Below are 12,577 nucleotides of genomic sequence, written 5' to 3' on the forward strand. Positions count from 1 at the left end.
AAGTGCAATGTTCGATCTTTCATGATGACCGAACATCCTTTCTCCAATAATTGTCCCATACTTAGAATATTACTCTTCAAGTCAGATATATAGTAGACATCCTCCATAGCAACTTCTTTTCCATTCCTTGGGAAAAACGTATTTTTCCTCGACCTTTGACTTGAACCTTTGATGCATCTCCAAAAGACTCATGTCCATCTTCTATCTCTTGCATATCAACAAAAAGATGTTTGTGCCCACACATATGGTTACTTGCACCAGTGTCAAGATACCACACCATGTCGCTGTCCGGAATGATGCCTTCATGGGTCATCATGAGAACATCGTCATCTTTGGTCTCATCTTTTGCAACTAAGTTCGCGTTTTCTTCCACCTTCTTCTTGGCATAACAATTTTTGCGTAGTGACCATATTTTCTACAATTGTAACACTTAACATTTGGACGATTTGAGCGACTGCCTCTTCCACAACCTCGGCCTCGTCCACCCCAATTTAGTTGGCTCATTTATTCTTTCTTTTCATTCTTGTTTCCGCAACCACAACCTCTACCGCGATCGAAACTGCAACCACCACAACCGTCCTCTTCCTCGGTTGTATTGCATATACATTACCTCTTCTTCTTTGATGGTCTTCTTTGTTTGTAAGGCCTCCTCCAAGACCTCTTGTTTCTTTTTTTTTTCTTTCTTTGTTCATTTGCTTCAAGGGAACCTGCAAGATCATCAATAGTCACTTCCAAATTCTTTGACTCCTCGATAGCACATACCACATTCTCATAATCATTTGTCAATGATCAAAGGATTTTCTCCACAACCCTAACATCTTTAAGAGTTTCTCCATTGCTTTTAAGTTGGTTCACCACCGTTTAAACCCGGATGATGTAGTCAGATACTCCTTCTGACTCCTTCATTTTCATGGTTTCCAATTCACCTCGAAGAGTTTAGAGCCGCACTTGTTCGACTCGATCAGCACCCTTGAAAGCCTTCTCCAGTGTATCTCACGCTTCCTTCGATGTCTTTGCACCTGCAATTTTCTTGAAACCTAAGTCATCAACAACTTGGAACATGAGATAGAGAGCGGTTTTGTCTTTCATGCGCATCTCTTTTATCGCGCTCAATTGGTTTGCTGTCGGATTTGCAATTGGAGCCTTCTCTTCAAGACCTTCTTGAACTACTTCCCATGTGTCTTAAGCACCGAGAAAGACACACATTTGAATATTTCAGTGGTCATAGTTTATCTTGATGAGTCGTGGTAACTGCATTTGTCCTAACACTGTGCTCCCATGGTTCGACATTGCTCCGATACTAAATTGAAATAAAACAAAATTATTTGAGTGGTGGAGCTTTTTATTGAAGAGAGAAAGAATAAAGTATGGACACTAATACTCAATCTTCTATTGATTTCTTTCTCAGCCTTGTCTTGGCAAAGATTACAATATCACTATATATAGTCTCACAAGATTACAATAATTAAGATAGAATTTCAAAAGTTGCAGTAATTCTTGTCCTTGTTACTCAAACTGCCAAAACATTCCATAGAAAATACCAAAATACTTGAGACTTCAACCATCAGAAAGTACACATCCGGGGCATCAAAATTCATAGGTCACACATTTAATTTGGACATCATTTGACCTTCCAAATGTCTATTAAAAACCGCCCAAAAACCTGACAAATTGAGTTTAATGCTCAACATTCATGCAGTTTCTTGGTTTAAATCCAAAATCCTATATTAAAGGGAAATAAAGACCAACAATTTTAGATAATTAATTTAAATTTACCTGAAACTCGAGATGTTATAGAGACCATCAACACATAAGAAGAAGAGGGGAGAAAGTCAATCTTGTGCTTGATTTTGAAATGGTAAGCACTCTTTAAAGAGAAAAGCTATTCTTTTATGAAGCATCAAAATACTCCATCTTTAATCTTTCTACCACAATGGGGATAAAGAGGATGTCAGTCGTATTTTGTGGAAGAAATAACTCTCTAGTAAGATTTTCATCCTAAAACCCCATTGGAGAAAGAAAGAAACTTTTCTTATTCTTTTATTTTTGGCCTTGTCATGAACCCAACTCAACTTAAAATTTCCACTGTTTGGGATCCAAGTATCATTCACAATCAAAATATTAGCACCATTACCCACATGCCACCTTATCCCTTTCACAAAAAGGTCTCTCCCCCACAAGATGCTTTCCCACATATAGGAAGGATCGTGGCCCAATTTTGCCTTCAGAAATCATCGTTGCAAAAATATCTTCCCTTTAAAACTCTCGCTAGAAGGCAATCAAGATTTTGAATGATTCTCCAGGTATGTTTAGCCAACATTGTTTGGTTAAAGATACAAAAATCAGGTAAGTCCACATGCCCTCTTTCTTACTAACACAATTTTGCCCAACTTCTCCAATGTATTTTCCTCTTATCCTCAAAAGAACCCTACAAAAAATGTGCACACATCCGCTCAATATCTTTGCAAAGGCCCTCCGGGATCTTAAAAGAGCTCATACTGTAGCACGGGATAACTTAAACGATTTCTAACTATGAACAATTTTCCAAATGTGTTCATTCACTTTCCTAAACAAAAGGCTCTTATCACGATAGTTATTGGCTAGAAGCTCCAAATAAAGGCCAAAAGAACCCACAACATGCATACCCAGCTACTGCTCCACCACCTTCTGCTTGCCCAGAGAAACATTCTTGCTAAAAATAAACATCAACTTATTACTATTAGTTATTGTGAATTCAACCTTTGATCTATCGCATGTACCTGAATGAGAAATTACAATCAGCAAAGCAATGTGTTGTAGGAGTGGGTCGAGTTTGGTTTAGATTGTTTTGGGGAGAAATTTTAAGTTTTATGTGTGTTCGTTCTTGTTTATGAAGTTTGAATATGTTATGGGGATGGGTAGAGTTCGGTTATAATTGCATACTAATTAATTGACTTATTAATTAGTATGCAATTATGTTTTAAGTTCCTAGGTGTTATTTTCTATAATTTGTATTTACTTGTGTTTGAATGACTTTGGAGTTCTAGGACCTTTGCACGACCTTTTGACCTTTAAAATGGATTGTGATGCTATTCAAAACTCAAACTAATGATATTAAAAACCTTGTATTTATTCAACCCCTTTGGTGTTGTCTTTTTTTTCAAATTTTACTTTAGATTTGATGTTAAATTAATTTGTTGGATTAATTTTAATCAAGCTAATTCTAGAGTGAGTTGTCTTAAGATGTAAGAGTGACCATAATAGATTCTAAGTATGATCTAAGAGTTATTCATCCTTCTAACTAAGCTCTTGTTTGAAATCATTCGTTAAGTTAGTCTTATTTATGAGTGTTTACAAGTATATTAAAAGGACTCTAGTTTTGCACTAATCGAGCTATGGGCGCTTATCAAGTGGTATAACCAAATGCATGCTCGTAATCCCTCAAGATCTCCATTATTGATTGTTAGTCTTGCTTAGAGTTTTTTATTTTTTATTTAAGAGTTTTTTAACTTTATTTTGAAAAGTTAAAAGATGTTAATGCAACTGTAAAAGTTTAAGAGGGTATTTGACCCAAGGTGTTTGTGGATCCCATGTCTAAACAATTCTCATACTTCATAACTCCCCTCTTGCTCCAAAAGTCACTATTTTAAAGTCATTATTTTCATTTTTTTAAAAAATAAGATTCTAGTTATTTTTGTTGGTATTGTGGAGGGTGAAATTGAACTCAAATAGTATAATTAAATCCAAAGTTTTGGGTAAAGGTAGTTGAGCTAAGGAGGTGGGCTAAGAAAAGCCAGCCAAGCTCGACAGGCAACCTAAAGGTAGAAGCCAACCTAATAGACTTTCAAATAGCTTTTGGCTAAAACAATATTGTATCTTGTGCATATGCAATGATATATGCATAATAAGTAATATATATTTAAATAAACAAATATTATATATATATATATATATATATATATATATAAGTAAAGAAATATATATGTATATGTATATTTAAATAAAGAAATATATATGTATATATATATTTAAGTAAATATAAATATATGTAAAAAAAAAGGAGTAAAGAGGAGTGGCAGTCGGACTGCCTACAAGAAGCCAACCTAGATGGTTAATTTAAATACTATTTATTTACCTAATTTCGTTTGTGCAGTTCAATTATTACATTATTAGAGAAGCATACAGCATCAAGGATAATTATTGGTAAATCAAAAGTCATACTTTAACCCAAAAGTCGAGCACATTAAGGATTGAAGTTCGTAACCACCCGAATAATGATGATAATGATGGTTCATGTGAAAAACGGATAAAGTAATGATTAATGATGGCTTGGAAGCTGAAGAGACAAGCTATGTTCGGTTATTACGTGAACGACCTATATAATTCAAGGGGTACCGTCAAAGAGAGGTATGCTTTTCAATCTATGCTAATTGTTACCAGTTGACTCAAATTCAAATCCGATTCTAACTTTAGCTTCGGGGTGGATTTGGCTCAACACCACACCGGTGTTAGCTTTACTCAATTTTTGATATCAACAGATATGTTAGTAGTAAGTTTTTTTTTTTCCTTTGAGATTGTTTTGAAAGTTCACGAGTAATTTTTAAATATGTACAAAATTTAGGGATTTTTTCTATAATTATTATGAAAAGATTGAAATGCAAGTAATGACTTAGGCTAGGTACATTTATTTATATTTGAAGAAAATGGCTAGGTACACTTAATGCACAATAATCAATTTTCTCAACCAAAAGAAATATTTTCCACTCATCAATTGATTTCAATTTCCCATACTTTGTTCCCTTTTTTTTTTTTTTTTTTTGTTTGTTGATTTTTTTGCATTATCGATCTTCACAAGTTCCATACATTCTCAGTTCAATTTTTTCTCTTCAAGAACACATTACACAACCAAACCAAAAACAGGAACATAATTAATTCAATTCTTAATTTCTCTTATAATCTCAATTATATAAATTAGTGTCCATTAGATTACGCTGTTGATAAATCTCTTGATCGTTGCAACTTCGGCGATCACAAATCCACAGCAAAGATTATGCTGATGGACCCTAATTTCTCGTCGGCGAAGCCACCGCAGCCGGCGGCGATGGATATCGAGCAGATGCCGGAGAATCCTCACCGTGGTTCTCACCACCGCCGTTCCCACTCCGACACTTCCTTCCGCTTCCCAAACCTCGACGAACTTCTCTTCTTTGACCCTTCAGAGCTCGACCTCTCGATGCTCTCTTCCCCTTCTTCTCCCTCTCCTGCCGGCAGTGCCATGGCCGTTGATTCGTCTAATGCCAAGTTTTCTGATGACGCCGTTCGCCCTAAGCCGGAGCCGATTGCTTCTGGACCGTTCGGTGGTCACTTGCGGAGCTTGTCCATGGACTCTGATTTCTTCCAGAATCTGGACCTTGGTGGTGATAGTGGGGAGATCGATTCTTTGGGGAAGAAGACTCCGGTGAGTGAACAGCGGCCAGTTCGTCATCGACATAGCTTGTCCATGGATGGTTCTTCGTCATCGTTTGAGGCCGATTCAACCCTAGTCGATGGAGTGAAGAAGGCAATGGACCCGGAGAGACTTGCGGAGCTTGCCCTAATTGACCCGAAAAGAGCTAAAAGGTCAACATCCACTCTTTTCTGTCTTTGATTGAATTGGAACTAGAAACTTTTGAGTTGAAGTGTAATTTTAACTGAATTTGAAATTGATGAACTTACTAATCATGGGTGGGAATGAATTTTGGAATCTAGGATTCTTGCGAACAGACAATCTGCGGCTCGTTCGAAAGAGAGAAAGATACGGTACACGAATGAGCTGGAGAGAAAGGTTCAGACTCTGCAGTCCGAAGCTACCACTCTGTCTGCGCAGGTGACGATTCTACAGGTATGAATCCAGTTGCATGCATAGCGAATTGGAAGTTTTGTTGGACAGAAACCTTAAGCTGCTTGTATTCTTCTTAAATCCATTTGGCTTGGCTATGAAATGTTAAGAAAATAGATCAATATGGCTCCTCAAATTGACTAGATTTCTTGGAGAAAAAAATTCAGGCTAGAAGTGAGTTTGAGGTGAGGCTGTATTTCCCTCTAAAGCATGCTATGTCTGTTTGAAAGTTGAAGAAAGGGACTGATAAAATGCAATAAAGTTGAGATATCTTCTTGAATTCCTCGGTGAATTCAAGTTGGATCATGTTAAACCATCACTGACCTAGAGCTTATGTTGGTAATACATAATAGTGACATATTGTAGTCTTTCATATTTATTCCTACCACTCAGCTTACTCGTAGGTTTGGAAAATTATAAAGGTTTCTTAGGATTTTATGTTATGCTAGAAGGAGAAGTAGATTTAAACCTTCAACTTATGAAGGAAGCTTCTTGTACTTGAATGCTTGACCTGCAAGGATTTGAACTCGGGACTCCACACTTTGAATGTTGATATATATTTTTTTTTAAAAAAGAAAGGAGATACTTGAATGTTGAATTAATTTCCAATAAGAAATTTAAAGTAAAGTACATAGGATTTGTATATTGAATCCTTTATACATTTCCTTAACACTTTCCCCTCATAGACGATAATTTGATTCACAGAGCCCTAATACTATTAATATCAATCGAGGAGAAAACGATATTGATAGGATAAGAACACAAGACTTGCTCTCATATGATAAAAATCCACATGAAGCTCAGAGAAATAGAAAAAGAAATTCTGGTTTCTTTAATTAATTATTCAATCCCGATACGAGTGTTGGATCAATGGCATCAATCACGTGGACGTCCACGGCTTTGTGCTACATTTTTAAAATATCAAACCATGCTTTCCTCTTTTCTTAGTATCTACGTTGGCCTAATATGCTTTTGGTGACTTGGGTTTACCTTATATGCTATATTGTTATCCAAAAAGAAACCTTGAGATGGTATATTATTACCTGTATTGTTCGCTTTGCTGTTCAATTTCTCTCACACCCTCTCCACTCGTATATGATTCGACTCTATTTTTTCCTCCCAACTGTGATGTACTAACCATTTGACACTTGATCTTTTAGATTCTCAATTACATAAGAGGTTTAATGTTGAAATCTTTGTTTTCAATTCTTATGTGATAAACTTATAGCTATGTAGAAGAATTTTTTTTTGTAATCCACTTTGGATTTTTGGAAGTACTTTCTTTCCTTTGGTAAATTTCATCTATCAACAAAATTCTTGCTTCTTCTAAGTTCTAAAAAAAGCTCCCATGTGATAAATTTCATGTTATGCAGAGAGATACTAGTGGATTAACTGTGGAAAATAAGGAACTCAAACTTCGGTTACAGGCTATGGAGCAACAAGCACAGCTTCGAGATGGTATGCATGCTGCAACTGCCTATCTATCTGACGTTTCACTTCAATAAAAGCGCTTTGTAACAAAAAAAAGAGTACAAAGCAGCAAAATAATGAAGGAAAATATTTATGTTTTTGGAGTTTACCCTTCGGGCTTCCTCCTCTTCATTTCTTGTATTTTTCTTTATTCTCTCTTCTCGTTTAGAGGCAGGTTCATTTCACATACACAAGGATACACTGCACAAGGATTCACATGATTTTTTTTCATGCTCCACAGCTCTGAGTGAAGCTTTGAAGGAAGAAGTTCAACGGCTTAGAATAGCTGCAGGCCAGGTTGCATCGATCAATGGAAATCCTTTCAACCGACCTCCACAATATCCATCATCCCGGCCACCTGTACACCATTTTAGTAGCTCCCATGCCCAGCAGGGTCAACAGCAGCCACCACCCATCTTGGCTACCAACCAGCAGCAATCAGATCCCAAATGGACAAACTCGTCTCAGCTTCTCAGTCGTAGTCCGGATGGCCAAGCAAAGCCTTAGAAGATGTCTGTACATATAATATTATCTAGCAAAGGAGGGTAATGGTTTTCACAATCATTTTCTTGTACATTATTCTTATATATATATCTTATATGCATGAGAAGTTTGTCATCTGTCAGCTGTTACGGATGTTGTATTAATAAAATCACTTCGAGGTATAATTGGTGATCACTGTAATTGTCTTCGAATACACAAAGGTTGAATCTTTATATGATTGTACGCAGCTAGTTCTAACTTTGCCCCTTTCTCTTGGCATTGTACTCGAGTGTAATGTTGATGTTTCTGTTGCTTGGTTTTTGTTTGAAGAGTAAATTTGTTGGTTGTTTATGTGATTATGGGTTAGTGATTTCCATATGAAAAAAGAATGATAGAATTGGATTTGTGTCCCAAAGAAAGGTTGATAACAAGATGTAAGAAAGATCTTATTGACAGTATAATCATTAAGCAGAATAATGTCTTGCTTTGAGATAGAAGATTGAATGACTCATGTTTGGATATATTTTCTTGTCATTATCATTTTTTTGTATGAATGACTTGGAAGGTAAATGTGAGCTATGTACCTAAAAGATCCCATTGACGGTTTAAATTATAAGTTTGGTCTTTAAACTTTGAGGTTTTTATCTAGTTGGTTCTTGAACTTTTAAATTTTATATTCAATAATGCATTGAGCTTTGGATATGTTGGAGACTCCGGATATATTTGAAGTTTTTAAAGACTAGGGGGTGTTTGATCCACCAATTTCATAAGTTAATGTTAAACAACTTAACTTCGATGGTAAACAATATTGAAGTTTGCACATTTGTCGAGAAATTCCATCTTACAATTTTGCATCCCAAACACAAATTTTCTAATTTCAACATATCGACTTCAAATTTCATAATTCAACTCAGTGTCCCAAATATCCCTAGTTGATTTATTAGATATAAATTTGAGTTTTATGTCTAACGAAAATTTTGAAATTCCAAACTTTCATTTTTGTGTTTAGTAGGTTTGTGAATTTTTAAAAATAGGTCATTGACCTATTAGATACAAATTTGAAAATGAAGAGATAAACACAAATCTGAAAGTTTAGGGACTAAACTTATAGTTTAACCAGTGTATCATCTTTATATATTTATACTCATCTGTTGGATCGGTATGACAATTCTAGAGGGGTGAATAGGATTTAATTAAACTTTTTTCTTAATATAAACAAATTTAAACTAATTAGATAATTTTTAAATTAAATTATAAAAACTCTAATTTAAGTTAAATAAGATAAGAATTATGTAACAATATACTCAAACAATCTCAATCAACCAAAACATGTAATTAAAATTAAATGTAAAAATAATTAAGAAAAAATTAGAGAAGAAGGCGTCATGATTTTTATAGGGTCAAACTCGATCTACATCCACTTTTCCAAGTGTCTCTTGAGATTTCTATTGAAAATCTCTTTTGACTCTTTATACAGATGAGAGTCGAACCGGTATCTTACTCATTTTTCGGATTCAAGAGTAAACCAGATCCTTTCCACGGGTTAGGATCCAACCTTTACAATATTTTTAAAACTTTACTCACACAATAAAACCCACTCAAAAAAGTGGGTGTACAAATTGAACTCACAATATTTATCGTTCATAATATAATAAAAATATCTCTAGAATAAGATGAAAAGAAAGAAATTTGAGAGTTTAGAGAGAGAATAACAACTGGTCTTTTGTAATTTTTGAGGATTGTAAAGTTAAAAAATAGATTTTTTTTTTTTTTAATATGAATAAAAAGAAAGGAAAATGGAGTAAAAGTGATTTCAATTTCGACTATTAGATTACATTAAAAGTAAAGTAAAAGGTAAAATAAAAGGTACAGATTAAAAGTAATTAAAAGTAAAAAAAAAAAAAAAAAAGAAAAAAAGAAAAAAGAAGGATAGTATATATATATATATATATATATATATATATATAAGAGACTAACGGCAACTTTTAATTATTTTATTTTATTTTATTTTTTTGTTTAATTTGACCGTCGGGTCAATTTTTTTTTTTAACAAAACCGATTTTCATTTCTTTTCTTTTCCTTTATTTATTATTTTTTAAAGGAAAACCAAAAAACATTTGTAATAGATAGTAAAATAAGGGGAAAAAATCTAAAAATATATCATCTATTTAAAATATTTATAAATATGAAAGGGTTGATTAGTTAATTTTTGAATTTTTTTTAATTTTCAATTTCGTTCTCTTCTGTCTTGTCTTCTTGCACCCATGCTTCTTCATTTTTTTTTTTAATTATTTTCTTTTCTTTTTTTTCTTCGATTTTTGCTTCTTTCTTTTTATTTTAATTTATTTTCTGAGTTTTGATTCTCCCCCTTTTTTCTAATTTTCTTTTCCTTCTCCACCTTTTGCTTTCGATTTTTGCTTCTTCTTCTTCTTTTTTTTTTTTCTTTTCTTTCTCTATATTTTGCTTCCTCCCTTTCTTTTTATTTTTTTCTTTTCTTTATCTAGTTTTTCTTCTTCCTTTTCTTTCTTTTTTTCTTTTTTTTTTTATATATATTTCCTTTCTTTTTTCTTCCCTTTCTTTTTTTCTTTTCTCTTAATTTTTTTAATTTTCTTTCATTTCTCTAATTTTTGCGTTCTTCCTTTTTTTTCTCTCATTTCTCCAGTTTTTGCTTTAAAAACAAAATCTTCCCATTTTTCAGTTTTTGCTTCTTCTCTAATTTTTTTTAAAATTCTTTCCTTTATCCGATTTTTGCTTCTCCCTTTTTTTATAAGAATTACGAGGTTGATTTTCGTACTCGATATTTAAAAGTACTCATTCATAAGTGGCTTAACATCAACATACCAATTATCAATTTTGATTATTATAACAAAATATTAAATATAAATAGCATATGAAAGTCTATTAGTCATAGCCACTAATATTTTTTAGTAATAGAAGCAATTAATGATGACATGTTATTTGATGGTAAAAAAGAATTACAGAAGTTATCTCTAATAGCATGTTATCAATGATAGAAACTATCACTGATAATTACGATATAAGTGATATAAGTGATATTGGTGATAGAATTGAGGTGATATCCATATATCGATAATATTAATCATATAAAAGTCAATTCCATTTGATGAAAGTCTATCATTGATAGTCATTGCTAAAAGCTATTGATGATAGTCACGGATTGAAGTTATCAGCTACCAGTGATATCTGTATATCACTGATATGACTCATGTATATATCTTTAAAATAAATTATATTAATGACATTAGTGATATGACTTAAGTAAATATTAGAGATAGTCACTTATAGACCTCTTATTGATAGACTTCTATCACTTATGATTTTAAATGTTAATCTTTGAAAGATGATAGTTTCTTTTCAAAAGTTGATAACTACTTACAAAAGTCTATCATTGATATCCACTGATAGCCTTAGATGTTAATATTTCAAATTTCATTCCAATTGATCAAGTGTATCAATGATAGTCATTGCAAACTAATAGCAAATTAAAAGGTGATATTTCAAGTGTTATTATTTTAAGGTTGTATTAATATTTCTCAAATTGAAAACTATCACTGATAGCAGCTATCAAGGATAGCAACTGATAGCATCTATCAATGATAGCAACTGATAGTAGCTATTAGTTGCTATCATTGGTAGTTGCTATCAGTGAAAGTTTTCAATTTGAGAAAACCAAAAGAAGAAGCGTGAAAAGGTGGGTTGCATGTAGGCTTTTTGGTCATTTACTTATATAGCTATCAGTGATATCTAGCGCTAGTTTTGTATTATATCCTTAATATGTTTATCCTTGTTCTACACCTATTATTATTTTGGGTTTGATTGTTATTTGTTCAACCAGCTCAAACCAAAATCCACCAATTGCAAATTGGCCCCATGTGTCACTTACTCATAGCTTCAAGTGCCACTCTTCAATAAGCCAAATTTGATGATCGGGCTGCCATGTCACCACCTCGAGTATTTTTCCATTAAGTTTCTTTTTGTTGTATTTCTTCGTTTGAACTCTGATTTGGGTAATTCAAAAGGCTTCGCAATCGTTGTTCCAAGCTCTACATATGGACTATTCAAAATAATAAAATTGTTAGTATACAAAATTAGATTTTTTATTAATTAATTTTATATTAATGGCCAAAAAGTTGATGATCTTTCCCTTTTTTATATGACAAACCATAGAAGAAAAATAACTTCAAATGTACATAATCATAGCAACACATGTGATCAATAAGTAATTTCATTATTAAGTATACATATCACTACAAAGATCATGCTTGAAATTCATTTAAAGGAATAAACTTCTCCCTCTTAATTAATGTTGCCCCTTAATAATACATTGAAAAGACACAATCATGCAACACATTCATAAGACATTTTTCTTATACTTCTCCCCTTTTAGAATCATCGAAAAGAATAGTAAATGTAACACCCCGCACATTTTTTTAGTAATATTGTAATTTCAGTAACTTTATTATTTAGAATTTCAGTAATTGTTATTAGTTGGAGGGCATTTTTGGAATTTTGGACTTCAAGTGTAAGTGCGGGAATTTAATTGTTGGCAAGAAATTATTTAAATTGGAAATTAATGGTATGAATTAATTTTCTTTTGAAAAGGAAAGAAATTTAATAGTATAAAATGGAATAAGGAAAGGAATTAAATATAATTATATTTATTTCCTTTTTAGTTTTTTCATTATTATTATTATTATTTTAAAACCCTCATTCCCTTTCTTCCTCACGCATCCACCGGTACTCCCC

At 32.9% G+C, this 12,577-nt stretch overlaps 1 protein-coding gene across 1 annotated transcript; it reads left to right on the top strand.

Moving 5' to 3' along the window:
- Nucleotides 1-4,650: 4,650 nt before the first annotated feature.
- LOC120087285 (transcription factor VIP1-like) lies at nt 4,651-8,071 on the top strand. The gene is made up of 4 exons (XM_039044232.2): nt 4,651-5,598; nt 5,728-5,860; nt 7,231-7,315; nt 7,569-8,071. The coding sequence occupies exons 1-4, from the start codon at nt 5,030-5,032 to the stop codon at nt 7,832-7,834; spliced, it is 1,053 nt and encodes a 350-aa protein (XP_038900160.1). The 5' UTR covers nt 4,651-5,029; the 3' UTR covers nt 7,835-8,071.
- Nucleotides 8,072-12,577: the final 4,506 nt, after the last annotated feature.

The sequence above is a fragment of the Benincasa hispida genome, chromosome 9 (assembly GCF_027475165.1).
Source record: "Benincasa hispida cultivar pf3 chromosome 9, pf3_genome.v1.1, whole genome shotgun sequence".
Taxonomy (NCBI): domain Eukaryota; kingdom Viridiplantae; phylum Streptophyta; class Magnoliopsida; order Cucurbitales; family Cucurbitaceae; genus Benincasa; species Benincasa hispida.

Coding starts and splice junctions, on each gene's coding strand:
- LOC120087285 (XM_039044232.2), top strand. CDS start 5,030: ATGCTGATGGACCCTAATTTCTCGTCGGCGAAGCCACCGCAGCCGGCG. Junction 5,599..5,727: donor GACCCGAAAAGAGCTAAAAG/GTCAACATCCAC, acceptor TTTGGAATCTAG/GATTCTTGCGAACAGACAAT. Junction 7,316..7,568: donor ACAAGCACAGCTTCGAGATG/GTATGCATGCTG, acceptor CATGCTCCACAG/CTCTGAGTGAAGCTTTGAAG.